Here is a 21,758-nt window from a genome sequence, read left to right on the forward strand (position 1 = left end):
GATCTTTTGTCTTGTGAGGCAATTTGAAAATCAGTATGGACATGGAACCCCTAGATTTCCTAGATATGTTTCCCTTTACATTATTGAATCCATGATTAGGTACCGGAAAATATTTTTTGGTTTAGAAAATGAGCTCATGGGGGCCTCCCTGGTGGCTCAAGTGTTAAGTCTCATTTCTATGAAGCTCTCCGCAGCCACTGCAGCATGAGTTTGATCCCTGGCCAGGGAGCTACCCACATGGCACAGCAGATTTCTCCTCTCTGGCCCACTGCACCCCTCAGCAGTGCATTTCAGTCAGTCCACCTGTTCTGTTTCCCACTGTGTTTCTGGTGTATCATTTCACCACCCCATACCTCTGACCTATACCCCAGCTTTCGTATGCATAAATAAATCTTAAAAAAAAGAAAGAAAGAAAATGAGGGCCTCCTTCGTGGCACAAGGGATTAACCACAGCACTGAGAAGCTATCTGCTGCCCCTACAGCACGAGTTCGATCCCCAGCCGGCCAGGGAGCAACCCACATGGTGCAGTAGGCCTCTCCTGTCTCGCCTTAGCAGTGTATTTCAGTCAGTCTGCCTGATCTGTTCCCCACTCTGTCTCTGGTGAATTCTCTCACACCCCCACACCTCTGGCCTGTACCCCAGTTCTTGTATGCATAAATAAATAAATCTTTAAAAAGAAAAAGAAAGAAAATGAGCTCATTGCACAAGTGGGACAAAGGTATATATAATGGCCTTTACCTCTATGTTTGAAGGTGCTATAGGAGACCATGCTTCATGGAGGATGGGGTACCAGGATCCACCTCAGGTTCCTGACCTGACATCAACATCCTCATAGTCAATGAGGAACAAGAAACCTAGAAACCAAAGCGCACATACCCTCTCCTCTCACTTCAAATGTTTCAGCAGATTTTAAACTTATATGCTTGTTAAGGTGGACACGTCACACATTTGCCATCATTTATTAACATTTCCATGGTTTCTTGTTGTCTTTTCCCTGTGCATAGATTCTTTCTCTCCTTTGAAAAATTATTTAAACATAACTGCATGAATCCATTCTTGTTGTAAAAGTTTTAAACCATGTGGTAGAACATAGAGCAGAACATGGAAGTCCGTCCTAACCATTCTGCCATGCCCCAAGCACACCTTTCCTTCCCCAGAGATAACCTCTGTCAGTACCGGGGGAGCACTCTTTCAATCGCCATCAACGTACAGGTGTGTGTAGTTATATATACGCTAGCAAAAATGGGGTACACATTTTGTGTACTAGACAGTGGCTTCTCTTTCACTTATTCATAAAACATAGTATGTCTTGGGAAATCTTTTTTTTCTTTTTTCCTAAAGATTTTATTTATTTTGGTGTAGAAGAACTGGGGTCTAGGCCAGAGGTGGCGGGGATGAGAGAGGATTCACCAGAGACAGAGTGGGAGGTAGAAGAACCAGATTCATTGAAATACATTGCCAAGGGGAGCAGAGGGCAAGGCAGGAGAGGTCTGCAGCGCCATTTGTTGGTTAGCTCCCTGGCCAAGGATCAAACTCAGGCCATTGTGGTGATAGTGCTGAGACTTAACCCTTAGGCTACCAGGGAGGCTCTTAGGGACTCTTTCTATGTTAGGACCTATAGGTCTAACTTGTTTCCTTTCCTTTGTTTTTGCTAGTGATTATATAGTAACTCATTTTGTGGATGTACCTGTATTGAACTCTCACCTATTGGACATTAAGTTTTTAGTGTTTCCTCTTACAGTGAAGCAGTCCCTTAAAAGCATGTGTTTTTGTGCACATGTGTGAGAGTTTCTGTTGGATGGTTGCCTAGAAGTGGAAGTGCTGGCTCCAGTGAATGCCTATTTTTGGTTTTGGTGCATGCTGCCAGATTGTCTTCCCAAAGGAAATTTACCAGTTTAAACTCATACCAGTGGTATTTAAGAGTGCCTGTTACCCTGATATTTATAAACACTTCATAATATAATGCTTTTCATTTGTGCGAGTCTACTAGAAGAACTTGCATTCTTCTCGGTTGTGTCTGCAGATTTGATTTTGTCTGATTTCTGCCTTTGAGGAATTTCTCAATATAGTCAGTTAGTTGATGACATATAAGTCTCTTAAGCTGAATCTACCGGTCTGTCTGTCTGTCTAACTATGTCTGTGGTGTAGGGTGAGAATTGTTTCTGTTATTTCATACAACTTTTGACAGAAGATAAAGTGGTCAGCTCAATTCACAGATCTGAGAAATGTCCCTCACAGATTCTTTCTATACAGTATTTACAATTATTTCTTTTTTCTCTTTAATATTATACTATAATCTCATTTTCTCTTATTATATAGCGATACAAGTGGGATAGGATATTCTACTCTGTGCCTATACCTTAACAATCATAATAATTTCTCTTATCGATAGACTTTTTGGACTCTTCCCAAAATTGTATTGTTATAAGTAATGTTGCTTCTAGCATCTGAACACAAAAGATCTAGGCCCAGATGGTTTTACTGGTGAGTCCTTATAATTTTAGTGTTTTGTGTCAATGATTTTGTGAATAACAAAATGGGTACAAAACTGGGCAGCTGATCTGTGACCCAAACTGACACTGATACTATCCAATGCAGTAAGAACAAAAAACAAAAACTTTAGTCCAGTCTCTGTTATGAATGCAAATGCGATAATTCTGAGTAAAATACTCTCAAGTGGATACTCTGAGACATGACCATAATGGATAATGTCAAATCCCAGGACTAAAAGAATGGTTCAATATTTATAAGCCTATTGATAACAACATATTCATTGGTTTAATGTGGAAAACTGTATTGGTCTCCATAGGTGCCGAAATGCATTTAATGTAAACAACTATTTCTAATAATACCTTTAAAGGGAAAAAAAAGCAAGGTACTTCCTTTACATGTTCTAGAGTGTCTATACCAAACCAACTGCCAACAATATTAGAAGCATTCTCATCAAAAGCTAGGACAAAACAAAGCTACCCTCTGCTATTTAACTTTTAAGTCTGGCTGGTCCAGTAAGATGTGAAACATGTAAGAATTAAGTTTTTGAAAATTAAATAAGATGGTATTTCAACCTTTCTAGCATAGTATTTCTGATTCAAGTAGGGCACACAAATTGTAGATTCTCCTGTTGTTCTTTTTATTATCAATAAGACATGGTCACAAAGAAAGATAAAATTATCTCTTGTACCATAACACATGTATCCTGGTGCTTTTGTTATTTTTATTTTTTTTAAGATTTATTTATTTTTATACAAGAACCAGGGTACAGGCCAGATGCACAGGAGGGTGAGAGGATTCACCAGAGATAGAGCCAGGAACAGAACAGGCCGACTGACTGACTGAGGGGAGCACTGGGGCGAGACAGGAGAGGTCTGCCGCGCCATGCGGGACCCTCTCCGGCCAGCCGGGATCGAACTGGCGCTGCAGAGGCTGCAGACAGCTTCGCAGCGCGGTGCTCAACTGCCTGTGCCACCAGGGCCCGGTCCTTTTGTTATTGTGGCTTCTTTGATCTTTGTTCTTGCTGGTCAAATTGTCCTGGTTTTCTGATTTTTCTTGAAGTTTATCCCAGACTTGAGTCACCAGCATAGAGCTAGGTACTCAATACTTGTGACTGGCTGAGTGGTTTGGTTCAGTGATATTTTTGATGACCTTTCCAAGAGCTGTTCTTACAATCCTGGGACTATTCAGAGGCATGCCTCTCCAACTGCGAGAATAATGAAGTTGCAGTTGAGAAGGGTGCAGAAGACCAAGTTCTTAAATGGTGACACTTGTCTTGACCCTTAAATCCTTGTCCAGCTGCTGTCCTTTATTAGGATTCATGTGGAAGTAACCGGTTTGGCTAAACACCACACAGGATTTTTTTCCAAGCAGCTAGCTGTCTCTAAATTTGGCTTATGACTGCATCTTTCTTTCCCCCCTGTAGCATCTGGAGAGGGCCAAACGTGAACTGTGTTGACAGCACTGGGTACACACCTCTGCACCATGCTGCTCTGAATGGCCATAAGTAAGTATTAATATGCTGCATTTCTGCTTTTAGGCTTTTTTGTTGTTGTTGTTCTTGTAAAGGATTACTAAATAGTGACACCGAGGAACAGAAAAGAACAAACGAAATTCAGTCCATCCAGAATTCCTGAGTACTGTATAATTTCAACATCCTTACCCACCCTTCAGAAAACTTTAACCAGTGGTTAGGTTTTACCTTTTCTTTGGTTTGTCCTTCCCCCCACTGAATTGGTGCAGGGTCCCACAATGATCTAAATATGAAGATCTAGTTTGGGACATCTTGATCCTAAAGGGGCTGGGTTACCTGTCAGGTACCTGTTAGGTAACCCAGCCCATTTATTAACTGAAAATAGATTGAATAGTCATGAGAAACTTTCCTTCTGTTAAAGTAGTTGTTTATATTTACTCTGTCTTTGTGCTTACCATTTCCTCATCAAATTAACCTTGTAGATAACAAGAATCTTTTTTTAAGGGAAAAACACACTTGCATAATATGGTCTACTTAATTCTCTTAAATATAGAGAAGTTATTAAGAATCATGAGATTTGTGTGGAAAATTCTGTGGAGATGTGCTTTGGGGGACCTGAGAGAAGGCAGCATAGGTTTAAGTGATATGGAGGCCCCAAAGGGTGCAACCCTTCAAGTGCATGGATAGGCAGGGTTGTGGAGTACAGTGAGTCTATTTGCCAGGATGTGGAAGAACAGAAACCGGAGTGTAACAAAATAGAGGGTGTAAAGAATACTTCCTTCTAGATGTGGTACATATACACAATGGAATATTACTCAACATTCAAAAAAGATAAACACATGCAATTTGCAGCAACATGGATGGAGCTGGAAGGGATCATGCTCAGCAAAATAAGCCAGAAAGAAAAAGAAAAATACCGGATGGTCTCACTCATAGCAGGAATCTAGAAAACCTAAATAAGGGGCCAGGAAAAAGAATAACTATGAGAAAGAAAAAAATCAAAATCAACAAACAACTATGAACCAGAGACATACTATGGGGGGGTGGCGGCGGGGAAAGGAGGAAATGGGAGCAAAATAATCATGCAATTGTATAGGGAATATAAAAATAAAAAAAAGAATACTTCCTTCTATATTAGACTTTTCTAAAACATGCTGGATTATGATCATTGTCTTTTGCAGCCTCTTAGATAAAGCTAACAACAGATCCCTCCTCACTTAAATCATGGGGTAACCTAAATTACCTCATAATTCATAAATGAATCCATGGCGATTCCTCCCTGCTGAAATAATGGAGGAACCCAAATTAAAGCAAATCTTAAATGACTGTAGCTTATTAGCCAAGTTCATCTCCAGATGCTGTTTTTATTTCCAGTGGGAATTTTCTTTGACCTCATGTGCATGGGGGTAATTACACACTTGTATCTGCCTAATTAGTGGTGTCACAAAGAAGAAAGCTAAGTCTTCCTTTCTGGATATATCAAATGATACCATGTGTGTCTGGCTTATGTTTGCAACAACTTCAATTCTGCTGCTTGTCCACTTTCAGCTCCCACATCATGAAGTGCTCTGAATAATGTGGTGAATAATATTTGTCTTGCATGACTACTGTTATGTAAATTCTATCCCTGAATACTATTTAAACATCACAAACAAGGAAATATTGCAAGGTTTAGACAAGGGGACCAGACATTTTCAAAATAATGGAAAATAGATGGATGATCTAGAAAGCTTAGATAAACAAGGAGGGGATAAGTCAGTGTAGTGTGGCTCAAGATGGTGCAGCTGCATATCAACTAGCTCTGGAGTCAAAGGATGAGCCTGGGCAGTAAGCTCGAGGAGAGAGAGGGGAGCCAGATAAGAGACGATCGTGAAGGGACTTTGTGCTATACAATTGTAAAGAGCTATTATTAGGAAAGACTTTTGGTTCTGCGACTCATGATTGATTTTTGCCTTTTAGGGATGTGGTCGAGGTTCTCCTGAGGAATGATGCACTGACCAACGTGGCTGATTCTAAAGGCTGTTACCCTCTGCACTTGGCTGCCTGGAAAGGAGATGCCCAGATAGTGCGGTTGCTCATCCATCAAGGGCCCTCACACACCAGAGTCAACGAACAGGTCGGAAGGCTGGAAAACACTCCTTCATTCAGCCACAGCCAGACCTTGGTAGTCCCGTCACCATTTCAGTCCCATAACTCACATCACAGGGAACCAGTAGTTCCCTCTTCCAGTAGTGCTCCTTAGTACATCAGGGAAATCTTAGACCATGAGGGTGCATTTGAATCATGCAGATTCAGAATAGTGCTGTAATAAAAATACAAATACTTACTAAATGTACAAAATTTTAAATAATGTAAATAAATCCTGTAAAATTGTTTTAGAGTCAGTTTCAAAATGAAGGGCTTGATTAATTATTAATTATGCTGAAACCATCAACAAGGCAATGCAACATCAGCTGGTAAACAGAAATGCTCCCTGTGTGTATCAGTACTCTGGGAACCATGCTGGTGTGTTTCATCCATCAGAACTTGCAGAAGAGGAGGTGCTTGTGCTAGTGCAGAAAAATGATTTCATACAACTGTGAGTGGAGAGCAGAGGTGATTCAGTAGAATGAAGATCATGTCCATGACATGCACTGATATTCATTCCAGAGTGGGTTTGCTTTGACAATGGAGAGCTAATTCTTAGAGAATAAGAAAATAATTAGAAAATAAGTTCCAATAGCCATGGATTTAGGTGCTCTGAGACTTCATTTTCTTTATATTTATTCCTTTGGGAATGTCCTACTTGAATTATGCAGTTTCTAAACAAAACTATTATAAAATATGTCTCCCTGTAGTTTAGATTTGAGAGGAGGTGAGCTTTTCCTATGTGACAAGCCACTCCCCGTTTTTTTTCTCTGCTCTGAAGCAGCTATGTTTCTTCTCAGTTGCTTGAATGAGAGAGATGTGATTCTTCCTAAGTAAGCTTAGGCCTATTTTCCTAATGACTTAACTGAGAGGAGGTTGTTCAATTACCTATAGGACTAGATTTGAGTTATCCCTCCAAAAATAGGAAAGCATTCTGGCGAGTCCATCTGTCAGTATAAACTGTGTCAGTTCTCAGTGAACTGTTCAGAGCATGACTTGGCTTCAGAGAAGGGCAGCTTCCCTCTCATGTGTGAGAAAAGAAAAACAGTGCATCCAAATTTCAAATTGGAGATTGTATGTATATAACTATTGTTCAGCTTCCCTTTCCCCTTTCAGGCTGTGTTTTCTGGATAGGTAAGCAAAAGACATTTAATATCATCAATGAGGATGTTTGTTTTATAACAGGAGGAATGAACATTGTCTCTTTAGAATTGTCTCTTTAGAGTCTGAATGCAGTTTTATTCCTCCTGGCTAAAGCGGTAACTTCTATCTGGAGGAAATTTACAAGCATTTTTTGCTTTTAACTAATATTCCTCAATGTTGAGAAAACTAATCACCCATTAAAGCCTTTCTCATTTAAGAAATTTCCAGCAACCATTCTAATCCTGTCTTTGCTCACTTTGGCCTTGGAACACAGCTGCTTGGATTTTTGAGCCACTCTAGTGTGGCTTGAGCTTATCCTGCTCACAGCCGCTTCCTGCCTGGAACATCCACTAATAGGTGGGACACCGCCCTGCACTCTGAGTATCTGGCAGGCAGGTGGGTGGTGGAAGTAGCAATGGATAAGAAGTCTTCTATAGCTTGAAGAACAATGGATCTAGGTAGTAGTTACCCACACTACTCTGATTTATTTAAAAACCATTAATGTGGTCCCAGTTAGCCTGGATCTGAGGGCGTGAGTGCCAGGCCCTGGAGGTTGTCTTCCCTATTAATTTCCTTTTGAGGCACCGGAGGGCAGATCAGAGTTGTTCTAGCATTGGGCCCCTTTGGGGCTGTGCGTTGCTTTGATATATTTCATCCATTTTATCATCACATTTTCTTTTCCTCTCCTTTTTGTAGAATGCTCTTGAGATCAAAGAACTCAAAAAGTACGGCCCTTTTGATCCTTATATCAATGCCAAGGTGTGTACTTTGCTGTCAGGATTTCTCTGCATCATTTCTCCAAGCTGCACTTTCTCTCTGGCTCTCTCTGGCTTCCACTCTGGTCCACTCAGGCGCCTCCTCATCACACTCACTGCTGTCTGCTCCTGCCCATCTGCTTTTGGCTTGTCTGGGATTGGGAAAAGGCAGCTTCAGTGGGGTTTTTAAAATCCCTATGAATTCTGGAAAGCTTGGGTACTTTTCTGGGAATGTCTAAAAAATTTAGAAATGACAGAAATGGGGAAAAATAAGGGACTATAGTATATGCCTGATTTACTATTGTGATTCTGAAGATCATTTCAATTCAAAAAAGAAAAATGCTTTTAAAAGATGTCAAATTGGCTTTTTATAAGCACAGTATATGATTAAACTGTACTTATGGGTTTTAAAGGTTTTTAGTCTGCTTTCTGTGTTTCTTTTGAAGTGACATCTGATTTTCAATAGCTGTGGTGGTGTGTGGGGGAAGAAGCATGGGAGATTCCATTTTACTCTTAAAAGCTGTCGCTGATGGCTCGCATTTGAGTTCGTGCATTTCTGCCAGGGGCTTTCAAACTGAGTTCCTTGTCCCCAGCCATTAGCTTCTCTCTCTGCTTGACCCTTTGAACACTCTGAAGTAATAGCAAATAACATTGTAGAGCCAAGCAGGGCGCTTGCTGAGTCCCTCTCCCGGTGAGCCAGAACAAGAAATGGTCTGATAGGCCTGATGATGAACAGCCCAGGTCTTCATCACAGGCGGAGGCAGAGTTTATGGGCTGGGTGATGGCGGTAGCCTCTTTCCTCAGTGCTCTCACCTGCTGTTTTTGATTCAGTTTTCATTCAGATGAGGTTTGGTTTTTGGCAATAGTCTGGCCTTTGGTCGAGTCACTGCATTATTCACATGATTCATCTTTCACTTGTTCTGAATACAGCACCCTCAGGGAAGGGAAACATAAGGTACTTTTGCACAAGGCAAATACTTCATATTTTTCTTTGAGAAATATTGATTTAGCAAGTGAGACTCCTTACTGGAACTTTCTTTTTTATTTATTTTTTGTTTTTGAAAGTAGTGTGATAGAGTGCAAACACGTCACAGTCTTTCAAGTCAGATCTGAGTTTGAATTCTGTGCTGCCATTTACTGGTTTTGTTGATTTGAACAGGTTACTTAATTTCTCTGAGCATTAGTCTCTCTTCTGTAAAATGAGGTGTACCATCTACTTTGCTGGATTGTCTTAAAAGTTTAAATAAGAAAATATTACATATGATAATATTTGGCAATTAGCAGTATTTGAGATTCTATTTCCACTTTTTTTAAAAATGTCTTTTGGGATTCTATTTTTAAAAGTATGTACCATGTGGCATTTCCAAAGCTGCATTTTGGAATCTGCTCTCTGTTACAAGTGGGTGAAGCTTAATGAAACATTGTTCAATTAATCTATTCAGGGTTTTGTTGGGGGGGGGGAGGCACCTTGAAGTGATTGTTTTCCCACTTGATGGTTAGTTTAGTTGGCTTATAAAAGCTCTAATTAAAGGGTAAGACTTAGGTTCTTAAAAGCACATTTTCCTATCCCTTGATTTTGTGCACATGAAAGAAAATTGGTCTAAATGGAAGACCATACTTCTCTCTTTGGAAATCCCACCCTTTGCCTCCACCCTACCCCCAACCCCAGAGGCCAAACAGTGCAACTGAGTGAAGGGATAAAGCTATTTGTGTTTGCTAGGAAAGTAAATGTTTCTTAAACTGATTCCAGTCTAACTTCCCCAGGTTTTATCCTGAGTCTGTGGGTTTTTATAGATCTGATTTGCATTTAGGAATGATTTTACTTAAGTATATTTCTGTGCTAAGGCCTATTAGGCACATGTAGAAGTTAAGAAATCTCAGCTGCCTTTCCTGGGAGCAAAGGTAGTTTTCATGTTCCTCTTCAATATATGGAGACTTCCCTTTTTCAGCAACTCAGTATAAATGTGTCCAAATGTAAGTTCTTCTCAGTTTAGGTGGAAATATTAAAATTGTTTACTCGCACCATTTAAAATACTTTTAACTTGGTCTGAATATCATAAGATGAACAATAGTCAAATTGATTTTAGAGTAGATTTATTTTCTATACATTTATAAATAATTCAGTCTTTTTTTTTTAAAGATTTATTTATTTATACAAGAACCGGGGTACAGGCCAGATGTGCAGGAGGGTGAGAGAATTCACCAGAGATAGAGCGGGGAATAGAACAGGCAGACTGACCAAATACACTGCTGAGGGGAGCAGCGGGCATGATAGGAGAGGTCTGCTGCGCCATGTGGGACCCTCGCCGACTGGCCGGGATCGAACCGGCGCTGCAGAGTCTGCGGACAGCTTCACAGCGCGGCACTCAACCGCCTGCGCCACCAGGGGAGGCCCATAATTCAGTCTTAAAGTTAGAAAAGACCTGGAAATTGTCTTTGCTCGCGGATGAACTTGTCAATTTGATCAGGATCACCTAACAAGCATTTATACTTTTTATTTAAAAAAGATTTCCAACTCACAAAAAGTTGCAAAAAGAGTGGAATGAACTGCTTTATAGTCTTTTCCTAGATTGACCGACTAGTAACATTTTGTCACATTTGTTCTTTCTTTTTTTAAATTTATTATTTTTTAAAGATTTATTTATACAAGAACCGGGGTACAGGCCAAAGCCTTGGGAGGGTGGATGAGAGGATTCACCAGAGACAGAGCCCGAAACAGAACAGGCAGATCTACTAAAATACACTGCTGAGGGAAGCATCAGGCGAGACAGGAGAGGTCTGCCCTGCCATGTGGGTAGCTCCTTGGCTGGCCGGGAATTGGTTGCAGAGGGTGGATGACTTCACAGTGCTGTGCTCAACCCGCTGTGCCACCAGGGAGGCCCCTTGTCACATTTGTTTTCTATCTATCTGTCCATCTATCTATGTTGTAGTCAATGATGAACTGAGATTAAGTCATGGACATCATGACCCTTTGACTCCAAATGCTTCATTCAGCATGTATCACCCAAGAACAGAGACAGTCTCTTGTGTAACCACAATTATCTAATAACAGAATCTGTGTTCAAATTTCACCAGTTGTCTCAATCATGTCCTTTAGGGCAATTTTTTTTTTTTTTTCTGATCCAGAATCCAGTCCAGGATCATACACACCCTAGAATAATAATTCCTCAGTCTTTTTAGTCTTTTATGACATTGATGTTTTGCAGTGTACAGGCCAGTTGTTTTGCAGACTGTCCTTCAGTTGTCTGACATTTCCTTGTGATTAGATTCAGGCTTGCATGTTTGGCAGGTTTGCCTTAGGTCTGCCCTTTTTAGTGCATCACATCACAAGGCACGTGATCATCATTTTGTCTCGTTCTTGACAATGATAAATGATTGCTTGGTTAAGTGGCTCCTGCTAGATTGGTAAGATCTTTAGTCCTAGTTTTCTGAATTTACTCTTTAATGTGCTACCTTGGCAAGTCTGGGGTGCAGCTTAGTAGTTACTTGAGCTCCCATGTAATTCCAAAATGAAGCCAATTTGAGAACCGCTGATCTAAGCCAATTTTCCACCCTGAGCAGAAATCTTCTTCTCTTCCTCACCTGAAATGGTGGGCCATCTACCTCTTATTTTGTTTGTTTCTCCTAGCAGCAAACAGAATTACCACTTGGCAGCCTCTTACTGGATTCCACTGGTTTTTGGTGTCATAAGCTTGGTTGACATCTGTCTTCCTAAACCTTCCATCTGTTGGTCAGAGTTGTGCCTTCTAGAGCATTACAGAGTAGGTCTAACTCTTCTTCTACATGATAGACTTGGTTCTCATGTTTCTCCTCTGTCTTCTAAATTTCAATAGACTCAGTTCGTACTTTTGTTCCTACTTTGGTATGCTTCTCAGGCCTGTACCATCATTAGAATGGAGAGCTGCAGCCCAGCTCTCCCTAACTTAGTTTTCTGTCAACAGTGGACAAGGATGTAGTTAGGCTAATCTAAGCATTAGGAGGTGATGGTTTTGAATAGTTCCAGGAGGAGAAAGGCCATAGAAATGTTTACAGTTTTCTGCTGCTCTTAGCTCATGCATACATGTATATATGTCACAAATAGAATGGATTCACACATCAATGAGGTCTCTGCGTAGAAAGGGCATAGGTACCTCTTGTTGTTACATGGTCTGACCATAGCAAGGGAAAATGAAATTGGGTCTCAAGATGAGAAATAATGGAGGGCTTGTGCAAAGACTTTGGGGGAAATTGGAATGTGTTATCTCTGCCTCCCTCCTCAATTCAGATCCATAGTAATACAATTCTGGAATTATTGAAGTGCTTTGAGCACCTATGGTGTTATTTGGAAGGTGTGAAGAGTAGGGTTCCCTTTGGTTAGGGATCTGCTCTCCTTCGAATCCCTCATATCTCTGGCTCCGTGTATAAAAACACTTACAGACTTCCCGCCCTATAGTTGACAGGCTCAAAGTGGAAATATTAGTGAGAGCTCAGTGTGATGGCCTAAGTCAACAGTCAAGAGATGTGGTCACCACAGACATAAACCCACGGGTTTTATGCTTACCAGAATGTCTGGCAAGACAGAAACATAAGATGCTTCCTATACTGTGAGTGTGAGCATAACATTCTGCAGAGATGTGGTTAGGTCATTTTTAACATAGACAGGAAATTTGCCTGGTAGTGATCAAGACCTTGCCTTCAGCAAGGCAGGTTTGTGCTAGCTGCCTTCATTCTGGCCAAAAAAAAAAAACAAAAAACAAAACACGTAGAGAAGACTTTTCTCTTTTTCTGTACTGAATAGTTTTAGAGTTTCATAGTTTGCTAGGCCCTAATGCCTTGTTTTATAAAATCAAGGAAAGATTATTCTAATTGTTGGGAAACAACTTGGAAATAAAAGAGACAGCACTATCTTCCTCAGAGTAAACAAGTTTTTCTGGATTGGACTTCTAATACAAATAAGCTGACTTTCTTGGTCTTTCTTGTCATGCTAATCTTAAAATGTAAACCCTGGGAATCCTCTTAAACTTTTTTGGATATTGTTACTCTGCCCCAGGGTCACTCTACAGAATGCTGCTGTGAGTTTTTGTTGATGTAGCTGTCTTTTCATCATGAGAACGATGAGTGACAGTTCTGACTTTACTCAGGGACTTCATGCTGTAGCTTAATAGGATATGGGTATGGCAAATGGGTATCCTAATGGGTTTCTTCAGCACAGTGAGCCCGAAGGATTTGCTTTCTGCTCTCTGTTTTCCGCTTCCCCCAAGACTTTTAGGTTGACGTGAATTTGTCCCTTGGGCCCAGTTGTATCACAGGAGGCCACTGCTAACCAGCTATGCTCTGTGGCCAGTGAAGGCTGCCTGCACCTTCTCAGCAGCTACTCTCTGAGCTGTGTTTGAGCTCAGCGCTGCTCCTTTTTTTTAATCTGTGTGCATTTATCTTTGCATGTGATGCCTGCTACCACCCTTTCTGTCCTTATTTCATTTAAAAAATTTTCTTTGCTGTCATTCTGGCCTTTTGGGACCTTGCTCCCAGCAGCTCTGGATCTTTCTGGTACACTTGGTGTAGCTGGAAAAAAATGATGCAGTCAAATGCCAGATGAAAAGCAGATGGAATTGCATGCATGTTTGGGTAACTCCTAGTCTGGTTACTTTTAACATTGTTAATAAAATTAAAGCAATTGTGGAAATGTTTAATGTTTATCTTTTGGTCACTGAAAGGTGCACAATATTGACTTGCTGGTCGCACCCCTCGTAAACTTTGTTCTCCTGAAGTGGCAGAAGCCTGATGGAAAAATTCAGGAATCTCAAGATCTTGTAGGGAAATGATTTTCATTAATGCTTCTGAAAAAGGAAAGGGCATGGAATTTTCTTCATTCCTGCTCTAATATACATTGTCAGTAGTAGTAAAAGAAAGCATCATTGGCTTGATTAGCATTTACTTTAGATGGTTGATAAAGCACAAACTTCTCCTGTTTTATGCAGGTCCTACCTTTCCTTTGAAACAAAATTAACATTTGGAAGACCATGGGGTTGTGAATTTGAATAGCAGTGATGGCATTGTTACAATAATTTTGAATATTTTGCACCTCTCACAAAATACATTCATTGCACTGTTGGTTGTGTCCATCTTACATGAGAACACGTCCCTGTGCTGTAGATTCTGCATGTGTTGATTGGCGCAAGCTCCTGGAGTAGCATAAGGCAGCCTTAGAGGCCCACGATCCTCCGTGACCATGACTGAACTCAGGCGCCTCCCTCCCCTGGAAATGGCTGTTGGCTAATAATCTTGAGAGTGATTTTTGGTTCTCTGCTCTGTTGCTTTCATTGGTGGCTGATTGATTTGCATGCAAGGTGGCTGATTGAAATGCAGATGACAAATTTTCTCTAAAAAGCTTGTGTGGAAGGCAACTGATGGTCGAGATCCAGAATCAGAACCGCAGGGTGGACTATAAATTGTAAAAACCAGTTGAAATTTAAAGAGAATCAATGGCAGTGATGTTATTGGCATGCATCCAGGCCAGGGCTTCTCCCCAAGGCCTGCTACATTACCTAGTTCACTCCCCCCGCCCCCAAATCTGGAGACACTTCCTTTTCAGCACACAAGAGACTGCACCTGCAGTGTTGAAGAGATGACTTCGTCCCTCTTGTAGTAACTGGGGAAGATGTGGCTGATTAGAGCAGCCAGACTAGTTTGCGGGGGAGTGCTGTGTCTGGAGTCTGTCTTCTGTTAGTTCCCAAGCATTGCTGCTATTTTTCTCATTTAAATTTCAACGGTTTTCGATGTGATTGTCCTAGTGATGTGCCAGCCTGCCAGTCATCTTTCTGATGTGATCTGCTTGTTAACTCTTTAGAACAATGACAACGAGACGGCCCTGCATTGCGCAGCGCAGTATGGCCACACGGAGGTGGTGAAGGTTCTCTTAGAGGAGCTAACAGACCCCACCATGCGCAACAACAAATTTGAGACGCCTCTGGACCTGGCTGCACTGTATGGGAGACTGGAGGTGGTGAAGATGCTTCTCAACGCACACCCCAACCTCTTGAGCTGCAACACTAAGAAGCATACCCCCCTGCACTTGGCAGCGAGGAACGGCCACAAAGCTGTGGTCCAGGTCCTCCTGGATGCTGGCATGGATAGCAACTACCAGGTAGTGGGGCGGATGTACCTCCCAGATTCAAGGGACCTAGTCATTTTGGAAAAGGCACAAGTACCCTGCTGCTAGGCTGTGTTCTTATTTAGCACGTTTCACATCACATGCCAGATGCTTCCATTTTAATGTGAAACTTTAGAGACAAACCCCTCCAGTGAGTCTGTTCTGTTTTCTTTCTTTTCAGGGCTTATATACTGTCATTACACCCTGAAAAGATGTGCTAATGGACTAGCTCTCGAAAGTAGAAAAATTGCATTATCTTCCTATTTTCCTCGCTCTACTTGTGCTCCCGCTGCCACCATCTCCTGTCTCTGAAGCCCCATCAACTTGATGTTGCCTGTAGAAGGCTTAGCATTTCCCTACATTGTTAGCTTTCTCCATCCAGATGAATGGCCATTCTATTGACAAACCATATATGAAGTTTTTCCCCTGTATTTTTCCCCTCATTATTCCTTACACCCAGGATGGTGGACTTTTGAGGATTTTCACCAATCGGTGCCTCTGAGGGTAGCGGTGCAGTTACTCACATGTGGCCTATTGGTGGCACATCTGATACTGATGATGTGTGGCCACGGTTGTGATTTTGGAATCCAGACAAGAAAAGCAGGAAAGATAATGACAGAGGATGTTGTATGGTTCATTTTATTTTCCTGTCCCTTTTCACCTGTCGCCTATGTCCCGTTTGTTGTGTGAAAGCACACCAAACCTGGGTCACTGTTCTGACGACATCCTGCTCTGCGCTCTCGTTTGCTTTCCAGACGGAGAAGGGCAGTGCTTTGCATGAGGCTGCTTTGTTTGGCAAGACCGATGTGGTGCAAATCCTGCTGGCTGCAGGTGAGAGGTCGGCAGTGCTCTTGTCTACACAGCATGCCAGGGTGGGGATTGTCTCCCCCATCCTCCCTGGAGGGGGGTTTTTGCTGGCTGCATTTGAACCCAGTGTATGTGTGTCTCCACTGGTTGATTGCAAGTGTATGAATTGTCCTTGAATTGCTGGATTAAATGGCTTTGGATGAAAAATGTGGTTATACTGCTTGGGACTGGTAGGCGCCCTGGAGGCTGGCTTGACAATGCTCATTCCCCTGCTCCATCCGGTGCACCTTCCTCTAGGAATTGATGTCAACATTAAAGATAACCGTGGACTGACTGCTCTAGACACTGTCCGAGAGCTGCCTTCTCAGAAGAGCCAACAGATAGCAGCACTTATTGAAGGTACTGGTCCATCTCCCTGTCAGGGCAAGCAGGGGATGCACTCCCTCAACAAGGCACTTGTATTTGGTGCAGCTTATTTTGTCTTTCCACATAGATCACACGCATGGAAAAAGAAGTGCAAAAGAGGTAGATAAAACTCCTACACCGCAGCCACCTCTCATCTCCAACTTGGACTCCATATCACAGAAGTCTCAGGGTAAGGCAGCTCTTCTCTGTCAGCAAAGGGGCTCTCAGCTTGAAAAGAATTGAAAATTCTTGCATAGAATGAAAAATAGCTTAAATAGTTTCAGGGAGGGTAGACGTATTTAATAAGTTCATATTCAAACTCATTTTTTCAGCTCTTCTGTGAAATTTATTGGACATAGCTGAGCCCTGGGACTGTGACTCACCTTTCCTTCTTTATTTTGTTCTCTACTTTTATACTTGCCAGGAAATCTGTTCTAGGGTGTATAATAGGCAAGATGATCTCTCGATTTCAAGTCATCTTGACATATACTTTAGTGCCTCAAGCATGTTGGCCCATAGTCAATATTGTGTGATCTTGGTAAAGTGTCACTTGACCAACAAATATTGGGTGTTGACCTACAAATGGGTGAGCTTGGGCAGTCCAGCCTCTCCCTCATTTGCCAGGATCCACCTTTACAGATGTATTTATTTATTTAAATGTTTATACATATGTGTGTTTTATATATCACTGTTCATTTTTGTACTTCTCTCAGGCGTAGTCCCCATAAAATTCCTACCACCTACTCGCCCGTGAACCATTGCCATAGTCCCCCCAACCCCGTTTTGATCCCTCTTCCTGCCCTTCCCTGCAGAATGTTTCTGATTTATAGTTGCCTGCTAATTTTTTTTAAATTATATATATATATATATTTTTTTTTTTTTTCCTGGTCCCTTATTTGGTTCTCCTATATTCCTCCTATAAGTGAAACCAGCCAATGTTTTTCTTTTTCCTTCTGGCTTATTTCACTGAGCATAATCCCTTCCAGCTCCATCCATGTTGCCACGAATGGCATGAGTTTGTCTTTTCTGATTGCTGAGTAGTATTCCATTGTGTATCTATACCACATTTTTGGGCATTTGGATTGTTTCCATATCTGACCTATTATAAATAGTGCTGCAGTGAACATAGGGGTGCAGGTATCCTTTTGAATTAATGTTTTTGTGCCTTTGGGTAGATTCCTAATAGTAGTTTGAGGAACCTTCACACAGCTTTCCATAGTGGTTGGACCAGTTTGCACTCCCACCAGCAGTGCAGGAGAGTTCCTGTTTCTCCACATCCTCGCCAACATTTGTTATTGCCAGTTTTTTATTTTTATTTTTATTTTTTATTTTTTTTTAATAGAGGCATGTTTTATTTATTTATTTGTTTATTTGTTTGTTTGTTTATACATGCACTGGGTACAGTCAGAAGTGCAGGAGGGTGAGAGAATTCACCAGAGCCAGAGCGGGGAGTAGAGCAGGCAGAAGGACCAAAGTACACTGCTGAGGGGAGCAGCGGGCGGCAGGAGAGGTCTGCGCGCCATGTGGGACCCTCCTCCGGTGGCCGGGGAGCAGCCAGGGATCGAACCGGCGCCGCAGAGGCCGCGGGCAGCTTTGCAACCCAGCGCTCAACCGCTGCGCCACCGGGGAGGCCCTATTGCCAGTTTTTTAAATACGTGCCGTTCTTTTCAGATTTATTGAGCAGCCGTTTGGTCCTAGGTAGGAAGAGTGAGAAAGACAAGATATTGACTGACACCTTCCCCCTGACACAAATCACAATAAAGAATACTAGAGAAACTGAATAAAACCAGGCACTAAAAAGGGAAGGGAATTCTTAAAAGGAGCACAGAGGTATAAGGGTGAAAGGGTGCTCAGCCTGTCTTTCCTGCAGAGTTCTTTTCCTCCCCAGTCCCTACTTTTTTTCTTGACCCCATAATCTACTAGTAATAGGATTAGTAATTCACTCAGCTCTCAGTTTTCAAGGATTTTACAGTCACAGCTTTGATAACTTGCAAGTGACCCAGAGGCCTGGAGCAGTTGCTAATTTTGCAGTGTCCTTAATCTGGATCTCAGGTGCTCTGGGGTGGTACTTAGCTAGTGAGTGAGCCCCATAGACATAAGGTGCCTTGGTGGCGGAAAGTGCCTGTGGCAGTCCTCTATTTTTGCTTGAGGCCAGGCAAGTTCTTGCTAAGAATTTAAAGGATTATGTTTTTCAGTTACGCTTTGCTACATTTTATGGTTTTAAGTTTATGCTATAATGGCATTGAAGTATTTTGAAATTTATAAAGGTCTTGACAGGTATCCCTCATAGATGTCAAGTGTTTCACAAATACTGAATTTGAGAAAAATCTGTTTAACTGTCTAAAGTTAGAAACAGCAACTGAAACATCTGTTCCTGTCTGAGGAGCAGACCAGGCATTTATTTTCCTGCTCGGGGTTAGTGTTTGTCAAGTTCTGATTGCAGAAGGGTCTTTGGGTTATTGTGGTGGTTGGAAATCCATTCTGTCCTCTCCCTCCATTGATTCTCTTGCCCTCTGACCTCTACTTCAGGTGATGTGGAGAAAGCAGTGACTGAACTGATCATTGATTTTGACACAAATATTGAAGATGAGTGTTCCTACGAGTCTCTGTACAATGCCATCTCCTGCCATTCGTTGGACAGCATGGCCAGCGGGCGATCGTCTGACCGTGACTCGGTGAACAAGGAGTCAGAGGCAGCAGGAGTGAAAGCAGCAGGAGTGCGGCCTGTATGTGGTTGGGCCTTAGCAACTTGGATTTGGCCAGGGGCAGGGTTTGGGGAGTAGGGGGAACGGGGAGGGGGGCACTGGAGAGAGGAAGTGTCAGTAGTAATAACCCCCAAGGAAATGCTAGTGTCAACTTGCATTTCCCAGACCTGCACTCAACTCCCCTGTTCTGCTGGGGCTCTGACGCATTTCCCTCTTCCTCAATGTGGTAAAACTATGCAGATGGCATTGAAGTAGAATTCCAGTTTTTCCAATTTCAGTGTAATCTGTTTGCATCTTTCTATTACTCTCTGACCTTAGCGCCAATGAAAGTATTCTATTGAGCCTCAGTGCTGCATCTCTCTTTGGTTATACATTGTTCATTTTCTCTCTGGAGAGCAGTTCCTGCAGTTATGGAGCTCAGTAAAATAAGTTCTGTGTGCCTGAGTACACGCATGCCTTCTCTTTGCCCTCAAAGAATCACACCTTTGGATGCGGGCAGACTCTGTGTTCAGCAGGGTTGTGTGTATTGTATATGTGTGTATTAGTATATGTCATTTCTATTCTGCCAGTTATGACCCCTCTAGCCGTTGAAATAATAAAGTGAGAACACCCTGAATTTTCCCTTCTCACCTTCCCACCTAGTGCTTGCTCCTCCTTCCAGTCTTGTACATTGTTTCCAAAACTCCTCACCCCCTTTTTCTTTCTTTGCATTTTACCGTGAACCTATGTCTGAACCACTGGTCCCCTGACCCACCACTTTGTATTGCCAGGGACGATAATTTGAGATTTTGAGCACTGTGCTTTTACTAAACTGGCCACTGTTCTAAAGGACCCCCAGTGATACTCCAAACTGGAGGTATATTTTCAGGTATATATTATGTCTCACTCTTGAGAGAGGCTGGCCTTTCCCTTTCCGTCTGAAGCTGCTGGCTTACGACCATTTTGGTGATCTTTTGACTGCTAGATCACCCTTGCACTTTTCATTTGTGCCCTAAGAGTGGCCTGATGCTTCTCGGTGTTTTTTTTTTTTTTTTTTTTTTTTTAAACTCCTTGCCTTATCCTGGAATAGCTCCATCATTTCAGTATGGATTCTGGAAAGGCCCACCCGCCCACCAAGTGCATACACCAAGCTGCACTCGCGTGCACTTCCGTAGATACAGCTGTCTTTTCCCACTTCTTTCACTGTTTGGCACAAGTGAAATTAAGTGAATCCAGCTGTGGGGAAAGGCTTTGCTTTAAGTGGTACTTACAGGTGATGCCCATCAGAGGGAGCTGGAGGCTTTGCAAGAGGAACACAGGGTTACTCAAGTAAGCTTGAATAACCAAGTTTCTGTGGGGCTGAGCCATGGATTTGCATTAGTCTCTTTGTTCCATTCCACTTTAGGAATCTAACCTCTTATGGTCCTGCTAAGTAGAAACTTAGATCTTGCGGTACATGCTTTGTCGTTTTTACTTGTGTATGTGTGGCCATGTAACCTTCCTGGCCCTTGGTAATTAACATCTTGATAAACACAAAAATGATATGTATAAACCAGTTCTGTGCTTCCAGGCTCCTGGGTGAACGTTTTCACATTAGAAAAAAAAGGAGCTTGTGGGTGCTTCTGTTTCCGTCAGTGTTTCTGGTGATGACTTATTCCTCAAAAGTCTTTCATAGTGTTCTTTCTAGGCTTTTTGCTTTGGGAAGATTTCTAGGATGGGTCCTTTTTGCCCTTTTTGTGTTTCATTTTGTTTGTCTCGCCTATTAGTGTCGCAGGGCCAGATAGCTGGTGGGTGTGCGCCTCCTCCCTTCACTGTTCCCTTCCTCACAAGGTGTCACTGAGACCAGGCTTATTTCTATGCTTCTGGAGCAAAGAAGAGTAGGGAGATGGGACTCAGTGAGAAATCAGATCTAAATAGCTTTGGCTTGAACCTCCAGGCGGTCTTGGAATTGATGCTGTTGGACATCCATCTGGTTCTAGCAACTCTGGGAATGGCACATATCAAGATACAACACTGCACAGTGAAGCATGCTTAGCAGAGAGATCCTGGATGCCAAATGCTAACCTTTGGAGCTCCTAAAATACAAGAAACATCTTTCCTTGCAGATTTCCCTGGGGCTGGCACATAATTTTTGTCTTTACTGTTCTAGCAACACAGCAAACCCAAAATCTTGAGCTAACCTGCAAGCCAGGGAATGAGCCTACAAGCCAACTCCTGTGTCAGGATCCCACTCCCTTCCCTACAGGAACTTTGATTATGAAGCATGAATAGTCTGTATATTCTTGAAACTCCCTACCCATGATCTGAATAATCGAGTGTTCCCCCTCTTCAGCTCTGAGGCAGGATCTAGCAAACTGTGGCCCCCCCAGCAGGTGCCTGTTTTGTAAATAAAGTTTGGGTGGAATATAGCTACACTCATTCATGTCCATATTTTCTGTGGCTACTTTTGTTTTCCAGTGGCATAATGACCTTAAATGGACTCTGTTGCCCTTTAAGAAAAAGCTTGCTAATTCCTGCTCTAAGGCAAATAACTAACAAATATTCCTTTTTAATAGGTTTAGATTAAAAAAAGGGTTTTCATATGCTAATGATATTGATACATAATGGTAATCATTGAAGGAAGTAACCAAGGGTAAAAGACTGGTTTTGAACTTTTGCCAATAAAAGGGCATAGACCGTATCAGAGCATTAAAGTCTGAGCAAGAATTGATATTTTTGTCCTTGATTACTTTCCTCATTACTT

The 21,758-nt window shown here is 42.0% G+C and overlaps 1 protein-coding gene across 6 annotated transcripts in view; it reads left to right on the forward strand.

Moving 5' to 3' along the window:
* The window catches only part of ANKS1A (ankyrin repeat and sterile alpha motif domain containing 1A), a 224,096-nt gene that overhangs the window by 70,741 nt on the left and 131,597 nt on the right, over nt 1-21,758 (forward strand). For 4 of the 6 annotated variants that reach the window (XM_054698737.1, XM_054698736.1, XM_037519554.2 and 1 more), the window contains exons 2-9: nt 3,918-3,998; nt 5,925-6,081; nt 7,932-7,994; nt 14,817-15,113; nt 15,875-15,950; nt 16,224-16,325; nt 16,420-16,521; nt 18,861-19,057. In XM_054698737.1, the coding sequence (XP_054554712.1) occupies nt 3,918-3,998; nt 5,925-6,081; nt 7,932-7,994; nt 14,817-15,113; nt 15,875-15,950; nt 16,224-16,325; nt 16,420-16,521; nt 18,861-19,057 (1,075 nt within the window). The remainder of the gene's footprint in view (nt 1-3,917; nt 3,999-5,924; nt 6,082-7,931; nt 7,995-14,816; nt 15,114-15,874; nt 15,951-16,223; nt 16,326-16,419; nt 16,522-18,860; nt 19,058-21,758) is intronic. The other 2 variants (XM_037519555.2, XM_037519556.2) reach the window with 1 other exon arrangement.

Source organism: Talpa occidentalis, unplaced genomic scaffold (genome assembly GCF_014898055.3).
Source record: "Talpa occidentalis isolate TD23 unplaced genomic scaffold, MPIMG_talOcc4v2.1 talOcc4.2, whole genome shotgun sequence".
In the NCBI taxonomy this organism is placed as follows: domain Eukaryota; kingdom Metazoa; phylum Chordata; class Mammalia; order Eulipotyphla; family Talpidae; genus Talpa; species Talpa occidentalis.